The sequence below is a fragment of the Hemiscyllium ocellatum genome, chromosome 26, assembly GCF_020745735.1.
Source record: "Hemiscyllium ocellatum isolate sHemOce1 chromosome 26, sHemOce1.pat.X.cur, whole genome shotgun sequence".
NCBI classification, from domain to species: domain Eukaryota; kingdom Metazoa; phylum Chordata; class Chondrichthyes; order Orectolobiformes; family Hemiscylliidae; genus Hemiscyllium; species Hemiscyllium ocellatum.
The window spans coordinates 24972723-24990465 of NC_083426.1; the positions used below are offsets into that span (position 1 = coordinate 24972723).

The window sequence follows — 17743 nt, forward strand, 5'->3', positions numbered from 1 at the left end:
ACATGCCTAATATTATTTGAATATGACATGACATCTCTTACAGTGAGTCAGTTGGACTCTTGGTCTAAAATCTGAAGGACAACACTCTGATTATAAACTTAGCAAGGGTTGTATTAACAAGAGTCTTTATTTAGGTTATGTTCTCATGCCTTGGAAACCTTAAATTGAACTCATGACTCGTTACATTTGACAGAGGCAGAGGCCAAGTCAAGATGATCATTGAAGATGTGCAACTGACCTGCATATTATTAATGCCATTCTAACTACAACGTTTTACCATAGTTCCTAGGTTGTTTATTCAATTTTGGGACAACAGCAAAACTGGTATAAATGTAAGGTAACCACAATCTTAGCAGACCATAGGTCTGTTCTCTCATGAGAGAGACAATTTATGGTGGTTTAACAGAGGGTCAGTATGCCTCAGACAAGGGGAGAGTCCTTCATAGTAATCTCAGGCAGTGCAGGAAATGAACCCACAATGTTGGCATCATTCCGCCACCAAACCAGCCAACTGAGCTAAACTGACACCCTTCTAACCAGTTACAAACACATTATCTTCTCCCAACAATTCTCTCCTAGCTCTAGAAAATTTATCTCATCAGTTTTCCCAACCAAATAAACCATCTCCTCGAATAAATTCAGCCCAGCATCAGCTCAGTTCCCATCCAACTTTCGAGACTTTCATCCTAAAGATATACAAGTGTATTTATTAACAACAGGAACAAGACCAGGGTTGTCAGTAAAGTGAAATGAAGCAGTAACATGTCAATTGGGAATATGGTGAGGGCTGTGACCTACCTATTCCTTATTTTATTGCAAGGTGATGGTAGGTCCTCTTCATGAAATTGTGGCAATTCTTTATGAGCCTTGCAGTACTTTGATACAACAGTCTAGCTTGCTGAGCTATTTCAACCATATTATTGTGTTACTGGAGACCAATTAGGGCCACACGCAATGAGAACTGGCTTTCTTCTCAAAATGATATGAACGAGCCAGTTGGGGTTTTTATGACAAATCCACGGTTTTATGATCACTTTTATCAAGAATCAATTTATTTAAATGTGAAAAGACAAGAATTCTTAAACACCGCTCTTAAATAGGAGGAGACCTAAACATTAGCATTTGGGTAATTAAATAAAGAGAATCAAAAATGCAACAGAGAGTCCTGATACTGGGTAAAGACCGAATGTAATGTTCTAATTTGGTGCCAAGTCCACAGTACAACCATATGTTACTCTGTGATCCAAGATCTGTAATGAATTAGTTGCTCACAGCCAAGGAAGCAGTGGGGAGGTTAGAACTAGCTACAGCAAAGACGAACTATATAGTGGCAGTCTGGTGGAGGGCTGATGCCAGAGTAAACCCGCCTCAGGCGACTGACTGTGTGGAGTTTGCACGTTCTCCCTGTGTCTGCGTGGGTTTCCTCTGGGTGCTCCGGTTTCCTCCCATGGTCCAAAAATGTGCAGGTTAGGTGAATTGGCCATGCTAAATTGCCCGTAGTGTTAGGTTCAGGGGTAAATGTAGGGGAATGGGTCTGGGTGGGTGCGCTTCGGCGGGTTGGTGTAAACTTGTTGGGCTGAAGGGCCTGTTTCCACACTGTAAGTAATCTAATCTAATAAACAACAAGGATATACACAATGAATGATTGTTCCTAAATACTTCCTCTGGACCTAAGGGATTGAACTGTATGAGTCCATAAATCCCTGAGGTAGAAGTCAAGGTCGATAGGGTGGTGAAAATGCTTGCCTTCATTGACTGGGTCATAGAACAGAAGAGCAGGGAGGTCTTTTGCCAAAACTTTATAAACCTTTGGTTAGGCCACAGATGAAATACTGTGTGCAGTTCTGTTTGCCACACTATCAAAAGGATCTGATTGCACTGGAGAGGATGCTGGGGAGATTCACCAGGCTATTGCCTGGGATGGAAAATCTCAGTTAAAAAGACACACTGGACAGACAGGGTTTGGTTTCCCTGGAGCAGAGGCAGCTGCAGGAGGATCCAGTTGTGGTGTACAAAATCATGAGAGTCATAGAGAGGAACGTTCATGAGAATCTTCATGTTATGACAGACATCGAAGACCAGAGGACATACATTTATGATGAGGAATAAGTGTTTCAGAGGGGATCTGGAGAAAAATGGTTTCACCCAGGGTGTGCAGAAATATGGAATTTGCTTCCTGATGGGGTAGAGGAAACAGGTACTCTCGCAATGTTTAAGAAGCATCTGAATGAACACTTAAAAATGCCAGGGCACAGTAGGCTATGAACTAAGTGCATGTAAATGGGATTAGTGTACCTTGGTGTCTATTGGTCAGAATAGACATGGTGCACCGAAGGGCCTGTGTCTACGTAGTATGATTATGACTCTGTTACCAGATCTCAGCTTTTGAACCCTGGATGAAATTGGACTATATTGCTCACAATGTCACATAGGGCAGAATTTTCTAATTTTTTTGCAGTGTTAAAATGTTTTGTCAAGTGGGCGGTACAGTGGCACAGCGGTTAGCACTGGTGCCTCACAGTGCCAGAGACCTGGGTTCAATTCTCGCCTCGGGCGACCAACTGTGTGGAGTTTGCATATTCTCCCCGTGTCTGCGTCGGTTTCCTCCCGGTGCTCCGGTTTCCTCCCACAGTCCAAAGACGTGCAGGTCAGGTGAATTGGCCATGCTAAATTGTCCGTAGTGTTAGGTGAAGGGGTAAATGTATGTGTGGGTTGCGCTTCAGTGGGTCGGTGTGGACTTGTTGGGCCAAAGGGCCTGTTTCCACACTGTAAGTAATCTAATCCAAATTGAGCCCTCTTTAGTTGAATGAGTTGCATGGCAGCTGATCCAATGTAACTCATTGATTTTTCTCACATAATCTTCCATCTTTACCTTACTAATGATGAAACTGGGCTGCTGAGCATCTGTCTAAGGGAGCTATATGGAGGGAGAGGCTGAAATGCTCACCACTGCTGGGAAAGTTTGCTTTCACATCTCTGCTGCCATTTTTAAGGCCCTGCTACACACCACTTCAAATGCTGTGATCCAGGAACCAACCCTCACACTGTGGTACTTGATCTTCCACGTTCAAAGCATGGTGAAGTGGAAAGGAAAACTCACTCCCTGCTCTGCATGTGGACGTGTTGGTGGATGGGCTGGTCGAGAGCAGGGCTGTCCTTCCTCTAGCTACCACAGTAGGCTACACCACCAGACAATGCCAGCCTGGGACAGTACTATGCCTTGGGTGTACAGGAATCCCAGCACTATAAGAAGAGGATCAAGGATCTACTGTGTTTCTCAAGGTTAAGTGCCATCACACTCATCCTACTCTGCCAATGCACATGCATCTCACCAAAGGTCTTGGACTGCAATTCTCATTGTTGCATCCATCATCATGACCGCTCAACCCTTCATCCACCTCATTCTCTCAAACATTTTGCCATATCTGTGCCCCTAATTCATTCACTGGGGACATATTCCTAATTCTCCTGGTCTTGCATCAACACTAACCGTTCTTCCATTTATTTCTACCACATTCCAACCACAACTTTGTTTCACTGCAGGTCTCAGACCAATATCTCTCACATTCCAACTGACCTATCTGTAATCCTCAGACTGTTTGCGCTATCCATGGTTCAATCTCCAGACTGCAAAAATATGAATCTCTGGAAACTGACCATAGCCAAACCCCCAGCACTGGAACCGGATGAGCCTCTTGACTGAATGTGGCAGTACTCCTGGACTGACTGCAGATCCCCCTTCATCCTACTAAAGGGCTGATCTCCCTCTGACTTTTCTTTCTAGCCATTTGCTTAAAGTACCTGTAGACCATTAGCTGTAAAAAAATGCTGGCATGTGCTGCAGGTATTACATTGACACAGCCACGTTGCACAGCAACACATGCACCCATTTGGTCAATCAATGCTCCCCTATGGCACAAGCTGAGTAACTCTCCTTCTTTGCTAAACAGCATCCAGGCCACAGATAATGGCAGCCTGTAACTGAGCACTAAAGACCTGTACACTAAGAAAATGATACAATCCACACTGAGGCTAGCAATCCCAAAGTAAGCAGCAAAGTGAACGAGCATGAAGAAAACAAACTAAATACCAGGCAAAACATGTGTCCATCTCAGCAGAAAATTAACAGGGAGATCAAGTTTAAGAGCCGCAAGGTTTTGCTACAGCTGTACAAGTCCCTGGTGAGGCCACACTTGGAATATTGTGTCCAGTTCTGGTCGCCCTGCTATAGGAAAGATAGAGGCTTTGGAGAGGGTGCAAAGAAGGTTTACCAGGATGCTGCCTGGGCTGGAGGGCTTGCTGTATGATGAAAGGTTGAATAAGCTTGGACTTTTCTCTCTGGAGAGAAGGAGGAAGAGAGGAGACCTGATCGAGGTATACAAGATAATGAGTGGAATAGATAGAGTCAATAGCCAGAGACTTTTCCGCAGGACAGGACTGACTGATATGTGGTGTCATAGTTTGAAGATTTTAGGAGGAAGGTATAAAAGGAGACGTCAGAGGTAGATTTTTTACGCAGTGAGTTGTGAATGCAGGGAATGTGTTGCCAGCTGTGGTGGTGGAAACAGAGTCATTGGGGACATTTAAGCGACTGCTGGACATGCACATGGATAGCAGTGAGTTGAGGGGTGTGTAGGTTATATGTTACATTAGGATTAAACTCCAGCACAACATCATGGGCCAAAGGGCCTGTTCTGGGCTGTACTTTTCTAAAAGAATCCTAGGCAAATATGTGAAATGTGTGTGTGTATGTGTGTCCATAAGGAAAAAGCAACCAGGCAGAAGTATGAAAACTGTAGGTGTCCTTGAGCTCCAAAGTTAAGTGTTGAAGTGGCATCCGAACCAGTCCAGGAGCAGTGATGCTGAGGTGGCAAGGTTGGTAGTTGTGAATTTGCAAGGGTGAAGGGTTGAGGAAGGTGCATGCACGGACATTGCTGAGGAAGCAGTTGGACAGGTAGCCTATCTGTCTAAATACCAGGATTTTGCACCTCATCTAATTTCTTGGTGAATTGGAAAGTGTCTTACAAGGTGTTATGCTATAGCACAACAGTTGTGTTCCTCTGCAACATTGTGCCACAGAAAAATCATGCTGTGATTTTCTATAGATTGCTAATTCAGAATTGCTACATCTGTTTAATTGAAAGTTTGCATTATCCAAACAACGTGCACAATTTGTCAATCAAGTTATCCAATTTGTGCTGACAAAATACGCATTATAGCAGATCAACCTGTACAAGTAAGGCAATCTTAGACTTTAACAAGATGCAAATGCATGGAAATAACTTAGTTGCCTCTAAATGATGGTACTATGAAGTTGCTATTTAAAGCTTGAGGGGAAGTTAGGAACATTTTTCTTCACATTGAAAATGTCTGACTCTCATTCCCACTACATGTAACCACCTTCAAGTCACTACTCATGCCACACCAGGGAGGGAAAAATTTTGCCCATAACTTCTAACACAGACGGTTTAGAATTACACATGAGAAACAGTCATGTGTGTGAGGCACCAAAATATTACCTGTCCCAAGCAAAAGTCCTCTGTGAGTCACCATCTTTAGAACAATGAAGTATTGAGAAATACAGCAATACTGAAAAACATTTGTTTAATTTAGTTTCTGTGAAGTGTACAATACAAGATAATGTGCACATATGGTTTTGTATCAGTTAAGAGTATTTAATGATCTCCAGCTCATGAGAGAGAGTACATATTTACTAAGATCCTATTTGGGTCTCTCGTGCAGTTAACACAAAAAAGCGCTGGAGACACTAGATTTCAAATGAATGGGATTCACAAAAAACAAAGACTTTATTCTCGTAATGAATGGAAAACACACTATGTTTTGCTGTTTGGAAAGAAAGAGATCACTGTGCATTGTTCTTCCTTTTTAAGAACACCAGATGACAATCAGAGCCAGTGGGTTCTGCAATAAAATTGGTCAATCAAATTCCTTGAAAGAGTTTTAAATATAAGGATTTATTCCACGTGCATATTGGCTCCTTTCATTTGATAATAGATTTTAAAAACCAGGAATGTCTACAATAAATTCAAATCCTGAAACTTCAGACATTTTATACCTAACAATACCGACATTGAAGGAGATACCTTAATATTCATTAGCTTCAGGTTTCACCGAACGATAAAATAACACTATATTTCAGCCTGAACTACAATTCGACATTACCATATCTGGTCTGGAGCAGACCCTCATTTGGCAGATGTGGATTGTAAATATAGCATGGGAACGGGAACTCTCTGCATTCATCTGTGTACTTGCAGTGCTGCGAGCGAGAGCACCCAGCTTCAAGCATTGTATCATCTGGAAACAAAAGTCAAGAGGACTAATCAGTCTTTCACCAGCTTCCTGCTGACTTGATTAAGGTGACAAAACTAATCAACACGTAATTCCCAACTATGGCTGTCAGAAACCAAGCAGTTAATAAGAAATATTGCATTCATGGCAATGCAGGACCTTGCTATTGTACACAGAAACAGAAAACTTAGAAGTTAATTATTGTAAAAGAAATGGCAAGTTTAAGATGATTGACAATTAACAGCTTAATGATCTTTCTGCAACTGGCCAACAAGAAAAAAATGGATATTAAGAAAAATGTCATTCATATTCTCAATACCTTTTGTGCTTTCTTAAATGTATTTAAATTCACTGGAGTTATGTCCCTCAGAGATTTTTAACTTCAAAATAATTATCCAAGTTGTATCATACTCAAAAGAAAGGCAGGCTTAAAAGATTTTCAAATAATTCACCAATGGGGTAATTCATTCCATTAAGTCAAAAAATGCCAGCAAAATTGAATCCAAGAGAAACAATTAAATCATAGTGAATTTTATTTTCAGATTGAATTATAAATTTGCATAAGGATACAGAAAACAAATGCTATTCTACATCTAAATTTAAAATTCAAAAGTCTAAATTATTTGATTTATAAAAAAATTAGGTGGCATTGTTGTTGTTTTTTTTAGATTAGATTAGACTTACAGTGTGGAAACAGGCCCTTCGGCCCAACAAGTCCACACTGACCCGCCGAAGCGAAACCCACCCATACCCCTACATTTACCCCTACCTAACACTACGGGTAATTTAGCATGGCCAATTCACCTGACCTGCACATCTTTGGACTGTGGTAGGAAACCGGAGCACCCGGAGGAAACCCACGCAGACACGGGGAGAATGTGCAAACTCCACACAGTCAGTCGCCTGAGTGGGGAATTGAACCCGGGTCTCAGGCGCTGTGAGGCAGCAGTGCTAGCCACTGGTCTTGGAGATTAAATCACAAATCACTCAAATTCAAATTAGAAGTTACACCAATAGCAAACTAGGTAGAGGCAGTGTCAGGTGCCACTGAAGAGCTTAGGTTTGATTCTCATGCTGTATTGGTTGCTTGAATAAGCTATTTAAAGGGATTTAACTTCATTTGAGGTAAAACCCAGCAAAATTTCATGTCTACTGGCAGGAAGGAAAAAAGTGCCATCAAACTTATTATAAGTTATCTTGTTAAGGTAGACACAACTACTTTTGACTTGGAGGAGCCAGTGTTGGATTGGGGTGGACAAAGTTAAAAGTCACACAACACCAGGTTATCGTCGAATAGATTTATTTGGAAGCACTAGCTTTTGAAGTGCTGCTTCTTCCAGGAGCACTTCGAACGCTCGTGCTTCCCAATAAACCTACTGGACTATAACCCGGTGTTGTGTGATTTTTAACAACATCTACTTTTCTCCATCTAAAAAAATGTTCGAAGTAAATTTTATTAAAAATATTACTTGAGCACTATTTCCCACATGTGAACATATAATCTGTATTGCTAAAAATCTAACTCAAATTATATTTTATGACTTAAAAAATAAAGCTTTAATTCATTGATGTATATGCTATGTCTCAAGAGACATCACTTGAAAAATGTAACATTGTATCTACTTATCCAAGCTACACATAAAACACGGTTAATTATAGCTTTAAAGTAGCCCTGTCAAGTTTTATCATCTGCAGGTCATCATGCAAAACTGAAAGCAGCAGAGGTCAAAAAAGAAAACATAATCTAGGTCATGAGGAAGACTGAGTGATTGTAAAGTGCTCTGCTTTCAACTCTTGACAGGGCAAGTCATCTTTCATTAATCCATGGTTGATCACAATTCATTCACTGCTGCCAACCTCCTCTGCAGTGAGTCTATTATCATGATTGCTATTATTCATGCTCCTCCCCAGCGCACATAGATCTCATCAACATTTTAAACAGCAGCTGACAAAATAAAGTGCAAAAACTGGAACAAAGAATAGTGAACTGGCAATTTTGTTTTAAACTATTCATGGCCATGATTGATCTAAAAATCTTTTAAATAATCCATCAGAAATACAATATGCATTAAAAATATGCTCAGTTGTTTCTGTATTTACCTCTTGTTCTGAATTAACAACACGTGAGACAACCCCACTGGTGTAAATTGTTCCGTTGGCACCTTCATGAATTTTTATGTTAGATTTCCTCTGCCGTGAATCCAGGTCACGTGTATTATCAAATAGATCCAGTATCTCTTCATTATACAGCTGCAAAGAGATATATGATACATTTTAAGCAGAGGTCTGAACATAAGATGCTCGTACAGGATTCAAGTCTCCTATTTAAAAGATTCACTCCCTCCAGTGATTTGCAGTGGCAGCAGTGTGTATGATATACAAGAACCACTGCAGCAACTCAGCAAGGCTCCTTGAACTGTACCTTCTAAATGCACAACCTCGAGCACCTAGAAGGACCAAAGACAGCAAATGCATAGGAAAACTACCACCTGTGACTGTGCCTCCATACCACCCACCACTATTTATAACATATTGTTATTCTTTCACTGTTATGAATGAAATAGCTCCACATAGGCTGGTATCCTGTCACCAAGTCAACCTTTATATGCATGTGTGATCACAAACACATGAATGAAATCAAGCTCAAAAACCTCGGATTTGGGTTAAAAGTGCAGTTAGCTTTGGATCGTTTTTAATCCCAAAATTAATGTATATTCTGATCAAAATCTTAAGAAACAGCATGAATTCAAACAGAAATGTTTGACTTCAATAGAACATTATCTTCATTAAACCTGACCTGTATTGAATTATAGGAGAGAGTGAGGACTGCAGATACTGGAGATCAGAGTTGAGAGTGTGGTGCTGGAAAATGCTGCAGGTCAGGCAGCACTCGAGGAGCAAGAGAATCGACGCTTCGGGCATAAGCCCTTGATCAGGAATGGGGGATTTATGCCCAAAATGTCAATTCTCCTGCTCCTCTGATGCTGCCTGGCCTGCTGTGCTTTTCCAGCACTACACTCTCGACTTTATTGAATTATGGAATATTTGATACATCGAGGCCCCTGAAATGATCTTGTGCAATGCAAGCAATCTGCTGACAAACCTCCAGAAACTGAGCTGTCACTTTGAACTCAGGTGGCTGTTTCTCTTGATCTTGAGCAGCTCGCTTTCTCTCTGTGATTCCTTCAAAAAGATGCCTGACTGCACGTGGGATTATTCCTTGCTCTTCCATTGTTATATTGACATCAAACCCTGTACCCATGCTGTAGGTCTTCCCAGAGCCAGTCTAGAAGAAGGATAAAATGCAACATAAGACAGAAATTCCACAAAACAACTCAACGTGCAATAAAGATAACAACACAGAAAATGCTTGAGAAACTCAGCAGGTCTGGAAGCATCTGTGGAGAGAAAGCAAAGTTTACGTTGCTGGTTCAGTGATCCTTCTTCAGAACTATTGGTAACTAGCCAGGACTCAATATCAAGTTTAATAATTTTTTATTCTAAGCACCTTCCTCTGTATCCTTTTCCCATCTCCACACCCCTGGCCTTGTCATTACATGGGCTGCTTTCAACACAGTTAGCCTGGTCTCACCTACTTATGGTCCACATTATAAACTTTTCTTTCTTACAGACTTACCCATTATTCCTCCCTGTTTTTCACTCTGTCTGGGCTCCGTCTCCACCTATTTGCTTACTTCCATCCTTCTTCTGTGTTCAACATATAAACCAATCTTTTCCTAGCTACAAGTAGTTTTGAAGAAGGTTCACTGGATCAGAAACGTTAACTTTGCTTTGTCTCCACAGATGCTGTCAGACCTGCTGAGTTTCTCGAGCAATTCCGGGTTTTGTTTCAGATTTTCAGCAGCTGCAGTTCTTTGCGTTAACATAGAATAGTGATGCTTAGCCATCAGAGACATAAACTTTAATAAGATTTTTAAAACAGGATTTTAAACAGACATGAGGCTGAACCTGTTGGTTCATATTCACAAAAACAAAACTCCTCAAGATAAATTACATAGATCATATATCTGGACAGAATGAAACAGTAATGCAGAGCACCACGACACTCAGTATTAGTGTTTTCTGTACTTTATTCTCATTTACATGTGACTGCTTATATTTCCATGTTAAGGTTCATAATCGTAAACGTTTAATCTTTTGAAAAATGTCACCAGATTCCAGTAGCACTGTACATGTTTGTTGGACAAAGATTCAAGATCTGATAAAAACGTTACTCCTCAGCATTTTATTTTTGTAATAACTTTATTATTATTATTATAATACAGATGAAATGAATTGTTTTCAAAGGCCTCTAACTTTGGTTTTTATTTTGTCTTGTGTATTTGCAATAAGCTTAAGTCTTAGGAAGGGCATTAAATTTATTCATGACAATATAAACAGTGATAGGTTAAGGATTATGATAATATGATGCTGTCATTCTCTGCACATCAGTATCCCAACTAAACATTTATGAGGCCATAGGAACCCTTGACTGAATTACTGTCTAATGTTAATATGAAATCTTGTGAAGTGTAGTACACAAGTCACCAGCTCATTTTCTTACACTAATATGTTAACACCGTGCAGGAACATCAGAATTTAGCGCTTACCTGTCCATAAGCAAACACTGTTGCATTATAACCTTCAAAGCACCCTTCCACAAGTTTGTGCACACAAGATTTATAGATCTCATCTTGTGTGGCATCTATATCAAACATGAAGTCGAACGTGAAAGCCTTGTCTTTTCCCAGGATGACTTGTGGCTCTCCAGGTGTAACCAATGTACAGATATGACATCCCTCAATTTTCTCTTTGGCTGACTGCGGACGTATTCTATGGAAGGAAAGCACAAAACAATTCTGGCATCTTTCCAAATACATAAATCACTGGCAAAAAAAGTTTTCATTTGGAATGGCAAATATCGAACAATAAAACATGATAAACCAATTTTTAAAATGGTGAAACATTTCAAAGTAAACAGAGACAACATAGACACAGAATGTTCACTTTTCTTCCCCTTCAAATCTTTACTTCAATAATGCATATCTGAGGGAGGTTGTGTTATACTGAACAGTATTAAAGTCTCATTACAACACAGCATTTACAAAACTTGCTGGGCAGTTTTCCCAGTTTTAACCAGGCATTTCAGAGCCTCAAAAGATGCATTATTGACTCTAATGGGTCAATCCTTCATGCTACAGAAAATGCTTTACAATAGGTGCCTTATCAGAAGTCAATTACTTCCTATACCTGGAAACAACAGAATAATGGAATCTGATAACACAGAATAGTGAAACAAAACCTCTGTATCTCAGTTAATGATCAAACAGGTGCATAAATAGAAATTATATTATAGAAAATATTACAATGAAGTGACAGTAAGTTAAATTGCTCCAGTGTTTTGTTTGCCCAACATAGAATTAGAAGTTGTCAAATAAAAGCTGGAGATCTGAAGCAAAAATGAAAAATGCAAGAGAAAGACTCAGCACATCTGGCAGCAGCTATCAAAAAGGAGAGAGAAACAGAGTTAATGTTGGAGTCTGATTTAACTCTTCTTCAAATCAGAAGTGATAAATACTGCCGATGGACTATAAATGCTGGCTTAGCCAGCAACACCCACACTCATGGAGGGAAAAAAAACTGAAAAAGGAAAAGCTTGGAAGCCACTATTAATCATATAAAGTTTTTCACTCCATAAGACATACAAAGAGGATGACTTGAGAAGTTAAGAAAAAAGTAATCAGGACAACCAATGACCTTGTTAATACTCTATCTCAAAAAGCTGAAGGCTGAGGCTATCTGGTCCCATCCTAAAACAGCACAGATCTCTGTGGGTGGCTGTGCAGGCCTGCCTGCCTGTAAAATGTCCTTCTAAGAGCTCAGGAGCAGAACACTCCTATGAAAATCTGCTGCCAAAGTTACTACACAGGCTCAATAAGCTGTTATCAGTACACATGTTTATCAGCGTTTTGAGTAAAAATTGATTTTTGTGGTTCAGGGCAAGTTGCTGAAAACAGTCTTTTTCTCATATTTAGGAATGTGGGTTCAGTACCACAAATTCTCCACTTTTGTGGCAAAAGGAAACAGCCAAGAATTCTGCTGATAACTGATCAACTCACTTATCTGGGTTTATCTCAGTAATTATTTCTCAAGTTCAGCAGAAATCTCTCTTCTCCCTTCGGCGAGGGAGGATGGTGGCTCAGTGGTTTGCACTGCTGCCTCACAGCACTAGGGACCTGGGTTCAATTCCACCCTCAAGCGACAGTGTGGAGTCTGCCCTTTCTCCCCCTGTCCATGTGGGCTTCTGCCAGGTACTCCGTTTTCCTCCCATAGTCTAAAGTTGTGCAGGTTAAGTGGATTAGCTATGGTAAATTACACATTGCATACAGGGTATGTATGTTAAGTTTGCTGGTCTTCTTCACCCCTTGGGCTCCATCTCTACCTATCCTGTCACTCCTTTAACCCCTACTCCTGTCTTCGATATATCCCACCCTCCTATCTACTACTGAAAAAGGATCACTGAGCCCAAAATACTGACTCTGCTTTCTCTCCAAAGATATTGCCAAACGTGCTAAGTTATTCCAGCAATTTCTGTATTTGTTTATTAGCGTTCAACTTGTATTTTTTCATGATAACTTAGACCACCTTTAGGTAATGCTGACAGAAAGTTCACAACAAACTTCAGATTTGTTTTTATTTCTGGTTATATTGTACTCAGCAAAACAAGAACAGTACACAAATCTCTAACTAACCACTTGGACAGTCCTATACGTTTGACGTCAATTAAAGATAGACTCGAGATACAGAAAGACTAAAACTGGCTTTGCACTAAACATACAACAGGCCTAAGACAGACAGATAATCAGCAGCCTATTTCTGGTCTCTCCATTGAGAGTATAAATCAGGAAGGCTGTAAAATGGGATGTCAATCCATTATTACTCCTTTTGCACTAATGTCTAGGAACAATTTAACCCCATGCTCTTTGCAGGAGGTAAGAATCCAATTATTTCTAATCTTTCATAATTTCTAGCTTCCTGCCATCACAGAGGCAGCTTAATAATTCAAGTCATAATAAATAGCAAATGTTCTTCAATAATAAAATGCACAACAGAAAGTGCGAGAGAAACTAGTAGGTCTGGCAGCATCAGAGTTAACATTTCAAGTTCAATGATACTTCTTCAGAAATGTTTCAAAGGAGCATTAACTCTGTATCTCCCAAAGGAGAGACATTAACTCTCTCTCTCCCTCCCCACAAGTGCTGCTAGAACTCCTGAGTTTCTCCAGCACTGCTTTTATATCACATCTCCAGGAGCCACAGTATTTTTCTATTTCGTTTGGTTCTCCATTATTAAATTTTCTTTTAAAAAAAAAGCTCTCCAGAGTGGCAAATTCCTTTTAAATTGTGAATTGTCATTTAACTTCTTGTTATGTTTAAGTACCTGTGTTTTCTTTTGTGATGTTCAAAAACGAAAATAAAGTATTTTTACTTCTGTGAAAATACCATTTTGACTCAGTTTCTTAAACAAAAACACTTCTAAAAAAAAAAATCAAGATTTTAATGAAGCAAAGTAAAACTGGCATTTTCATGCTATGGTACAATCTCACAAAGTTCTTTCAGTATTGCTAAGTAACTCCTGGAAAGAGTTGACTCATTTCCATTTTCTTCACTACTCCCCACCCCACACACTTTGTCTTACAAACATCCTCTTCACTACAGACTTTGTCGATCTCTTTCGCTAGTACCAATAACCAATGCCTGTTCATTTCTGTGTCCTCTTATAACAATATTTATGTAGGAAGGAAATGAGTCTGTTAGATTATGACACAAAATGAACACAGCCCATAAACTCTCTGAATGACCTGAAGATAAGTTCAACAAACCACTGTAAATCAACATCATATTTTCCGAGGGGTGGATAGTAATATCATGCCCTTTAATAGATCATGGCCCAGTGTTGCATCCTTTTCTGACCAACTATGTAGCTACCATTCAAATATTCGACAAGGTACTCTAACTTTTCAACTGCTACAGCAATGAAGCTATATCAGTGCTCATTAGTGCATCTGGTAACCTCAAAATTATTCGCAAAAGGTTTCTTTGCAAACATGTTCATTCCCTCTGTTATGCAATGGTTGATATCCTCATTTGAGATCATTCATCATCACCCCATCCCACATACAACAGACTCTGGTGTGAAAAAATACAAACTTGCATTCATCTGGAGTTTTCACAATGAGCTGACATCCAAAAGGTTTTTACAGTGAACAAAGTGCTTTTGTAGGATTGTCAAAGAGGTACAGTTGGAAATGCCCCGCAAACAGCAAGTGATATTGATACTCTGTGCTTGTGATGGTGACTGAGGGATAAATGTTGGCCAGGGCAATGAGATGAAACTCTCGCTCTCTTTAAAGTAATCCCCTAAGATCTATTATGTTCACTTGAGAAGGCTCATGGACCGATGTTCAAAATACATTTGTATTTCCATTAATCCTGGGAAAATGTACCCATGGACACGACCAGAGAAACAGTGCCTCCATATTTGAAATGGAAGGAAATGGGTGAGAAGCTGCTTCTCTCCCATGCTGGCTGTGGATAGGTTTGAGAGAGCTGTGGGAATGAATGTCCAGGTCCAGGAGATTCAGGGAGGTAGGGTGACAGCAAGAGCAACAATCCAGGAGTGGCTCAGAGCCAGGGAGCTATTTGCTGTGGCAGCCATCTGTCTGCCGTATCTGGATGCACTGAGAAGGGGGTTGAAGATATTGAGACAACAAAAGTCTTTGGGAGAGACAGGGATGCCACAATGGGGATATAGGAGGAGATCACGTGGATTATCAGGGGTTGGAAGAAGTCGTGAAGTTTGTATGGGGCCTGTGAGGAGGCTACTATGCTGGTGTGGAAAGAGGGAGAATGCATGGGTGGGGAAGACAGAGTGAAAAGTAAAAAGGCTTATGCTCGAAACGTCGAATTCTCTATTCCTGAGATGCTGCCTAACCTGCTGTGCTTTGACCAGCAACACATTTGCAGCTGGGAAGACAGAGTGGCTGTGAAGAAGAGAGAACATGGAGAAACCTGTCAAACACTCCACTAACTAAAGGCCATGAGAACCTGAAACCACAGAGAATGAATTATTTGCAAGTGAATGTCATATCTCCAGCTTAATGGGGGTTAAATAATGGATGTCATTGTCATGAACATTTTGTCAATTGTTAAATTTGAGCTCTGAGATGCAATAAGAAGGGTGGTATCTGCCGAGTTGAAGTCATACAGTCATACAGCATGGAAACAGACCCTTCACTCCAACCAGTCCATGCCAAATATTTCAGCTTTGTGCTTGTGTAATGAAAGTGTATTCGCTGTGACCTCACCAGTTTACGTAGGCTTTTTTTGGGTGACAGCTTCTTGTATTTGCCACTTACTTTGGGAAGAACTTTTCAAAGAATGTTCAAAGAACTTCCAATTAACTTTAATGGACTACACCTGGGGAATCATGTGGTCTCAACTCAGCATAAGTTATCACTTTTAGTTCTTAAAAGCTTTGTCAGATCCTAATGAAAAATCATTGCCCACTTTAATGCACAGTGCACTTTCTACAAAATCTATGAAGGTAAAACATTAAGCCAATTGTATTCTTCAAAGACCACTTAAATTTTTGAAACATTGAAAATCAATGAAGTCTTCTGTGTAAAATTGCATTCGCTTAAAAGCATACCATCAAATACATTCTACAGTAATACTACATTAACGAGTTGGCAAGGTTAACTTCCTGATCAATTGCCTTTGGATTTATAATGATTACAATTGTATAACATCTAACGAGCAAGAATGACTTGCATGCTGATGCACTGCTGACTCGGCAAAGAGCAAGTGCATCTCAGTGGTCTATTATTCTCAAGGGATGTAGATCATTCACTTGCCAGGAAGTTCCTAATACCACTGCATACTGCAGCTGTAGTACAGCAATAAAACTCAATACAGGAAACAGTGGCAATGTTTGTGAAACGACGCACATTTTTTTGTTCACAATCTTTTTTTAACCACTAATACAACCTTTCTGAAATAAAAAGCTATTACTTCAATCGGAAAAAATGGATAATGCGCACACAATAAATTCAACCAAAAACATTTAACAGCTCGATACAAGTTTACTTGTGTTTCAGAAAAATGGGTCAATTCAAAACTTGTCTGTTTTTTACTCAAAAAATTTTGTTTGGGAAAATATTCATGTCTATTTATATAATTGGGAAGGAGGGAAAATGATTCTTACAAAATAATTTGAGCCTTTGGACTTGTAATCTAAGTTCCTATTACTGTCTGAAACATTGAGTTTCAATTTTCTTCAGTTAATTCTAATCCAAGAAAATTCAGCCTCACCTCTCTTGTTTGCAAAAGATGGTAAAATCAATGGACCAGCAATCCAAATTCCCAGGAATAGTGACCGAGGGACTTGGGTTCAAATCCATCGCAGATGGTGAAATTTGAGTTCATTAAATATTTGGAATGAGAAGTTGACGTAATAATGACCATATAATGATTGCCATTTGTCACGAAAACCAATCTGGTTCACAAATTTCCTTAAAGGAAGGAAATCTTCCTTTCTTACTTCATGTGACTCTCGACCCAGAGCAATGTGATTTATTCTTAACTGTCTCTGAAACGATCTACTTCAAACTACTTAGTTGCTTCAAACCACAACAAAGCCAAAACGAAAGACTAAAACCAGACAGCCTAACCGATACCGAGGTAGGCACCAGAAATGCTGTTGACCCTAAACAACATCTAGGTCAAAGTTGAGAGAGCTGTCACACAGACTAATCAGGCAACTCCTGACATAGTCATCTACAGAATCATATCTTGCAGACAATACCCAAGATACCATAATCACCAACTCTATACTAGTGACTAGACAGATCCATCAGAAGATATGGCAGTGTTAAAAAGTTGGGAGGAAGTTGCATTGGGAGTCATCAATGTTGATGCTGGTTCCCACAAAGTCTCATGGCTTTGGGTGAAACATAGGAGAGGAAACCTCCAGAATACTGGACCCCTGGTTGCCCTACCACAGCTGATGAACCAGTATCCGTCCATGTAATGGTTTCTCTAAGCTGGGCAGTTGCACATGCGTGTGGCTGCTCCAATGTTCTGCATATCAGCAGTGGGCTGGCCACTGCATTAACTCCTTCCAGAAGTCACTGCCGCGCATGGCCTCAGAGGCCCTTGCAAAGAAAATTCGAGAGAACACCGGTTCCATGTTGAACACCACCTGGAAAAAGCACTGAGAGTGGCAGGAATACAAAATATACTGTAGGTGGCACACCTCTAATGTCAATCACCAAGAATGACACAGTGTTACCACCACTGATTAAACTGGCCAAATCTGAAAGGACATTGCTGCTGGACTGGATCTGTGACAAGTGATGAGGAAACGAACA

The 17743-nt window shown here is 40.1% G+C and overlaps 1 protein-coding gene across 4 annotated transcripts in view; it reads right to left on the reverse strand.

Annotated features, from left to right (window-relative positions):
- kif21b (kinesin family member 21B) overlaps positions 1–17743 on the reverse strand; it is a 182575-nt gene that overhangs the window by 98602 nt on the left and 66230 nt on the right. For all 4 annotated transcript variants that reach the window (XM_060845457.1, XM_060845455.1, XM_060845456.1 and 1 more), the window contains exons 2-5: positions 10923–11145; positions 9416–9598; positions 8413–8562; positions 6184–6318 (exon numbers count right to left, since the gene is read on the reverse strand). In XM_060845457.1, coding sequence (XP_060701440.1) covers positions 6184–6318; positions 8413–8562; positions 9416–9598; positions 10923–11145 — 691 coding nt within the window. The remainder of the gene's footprint in view (positions 1–6183; positions 6319–8412; positions 8563–9415; positions 9599–10922; positions 11146–17743) is intronic.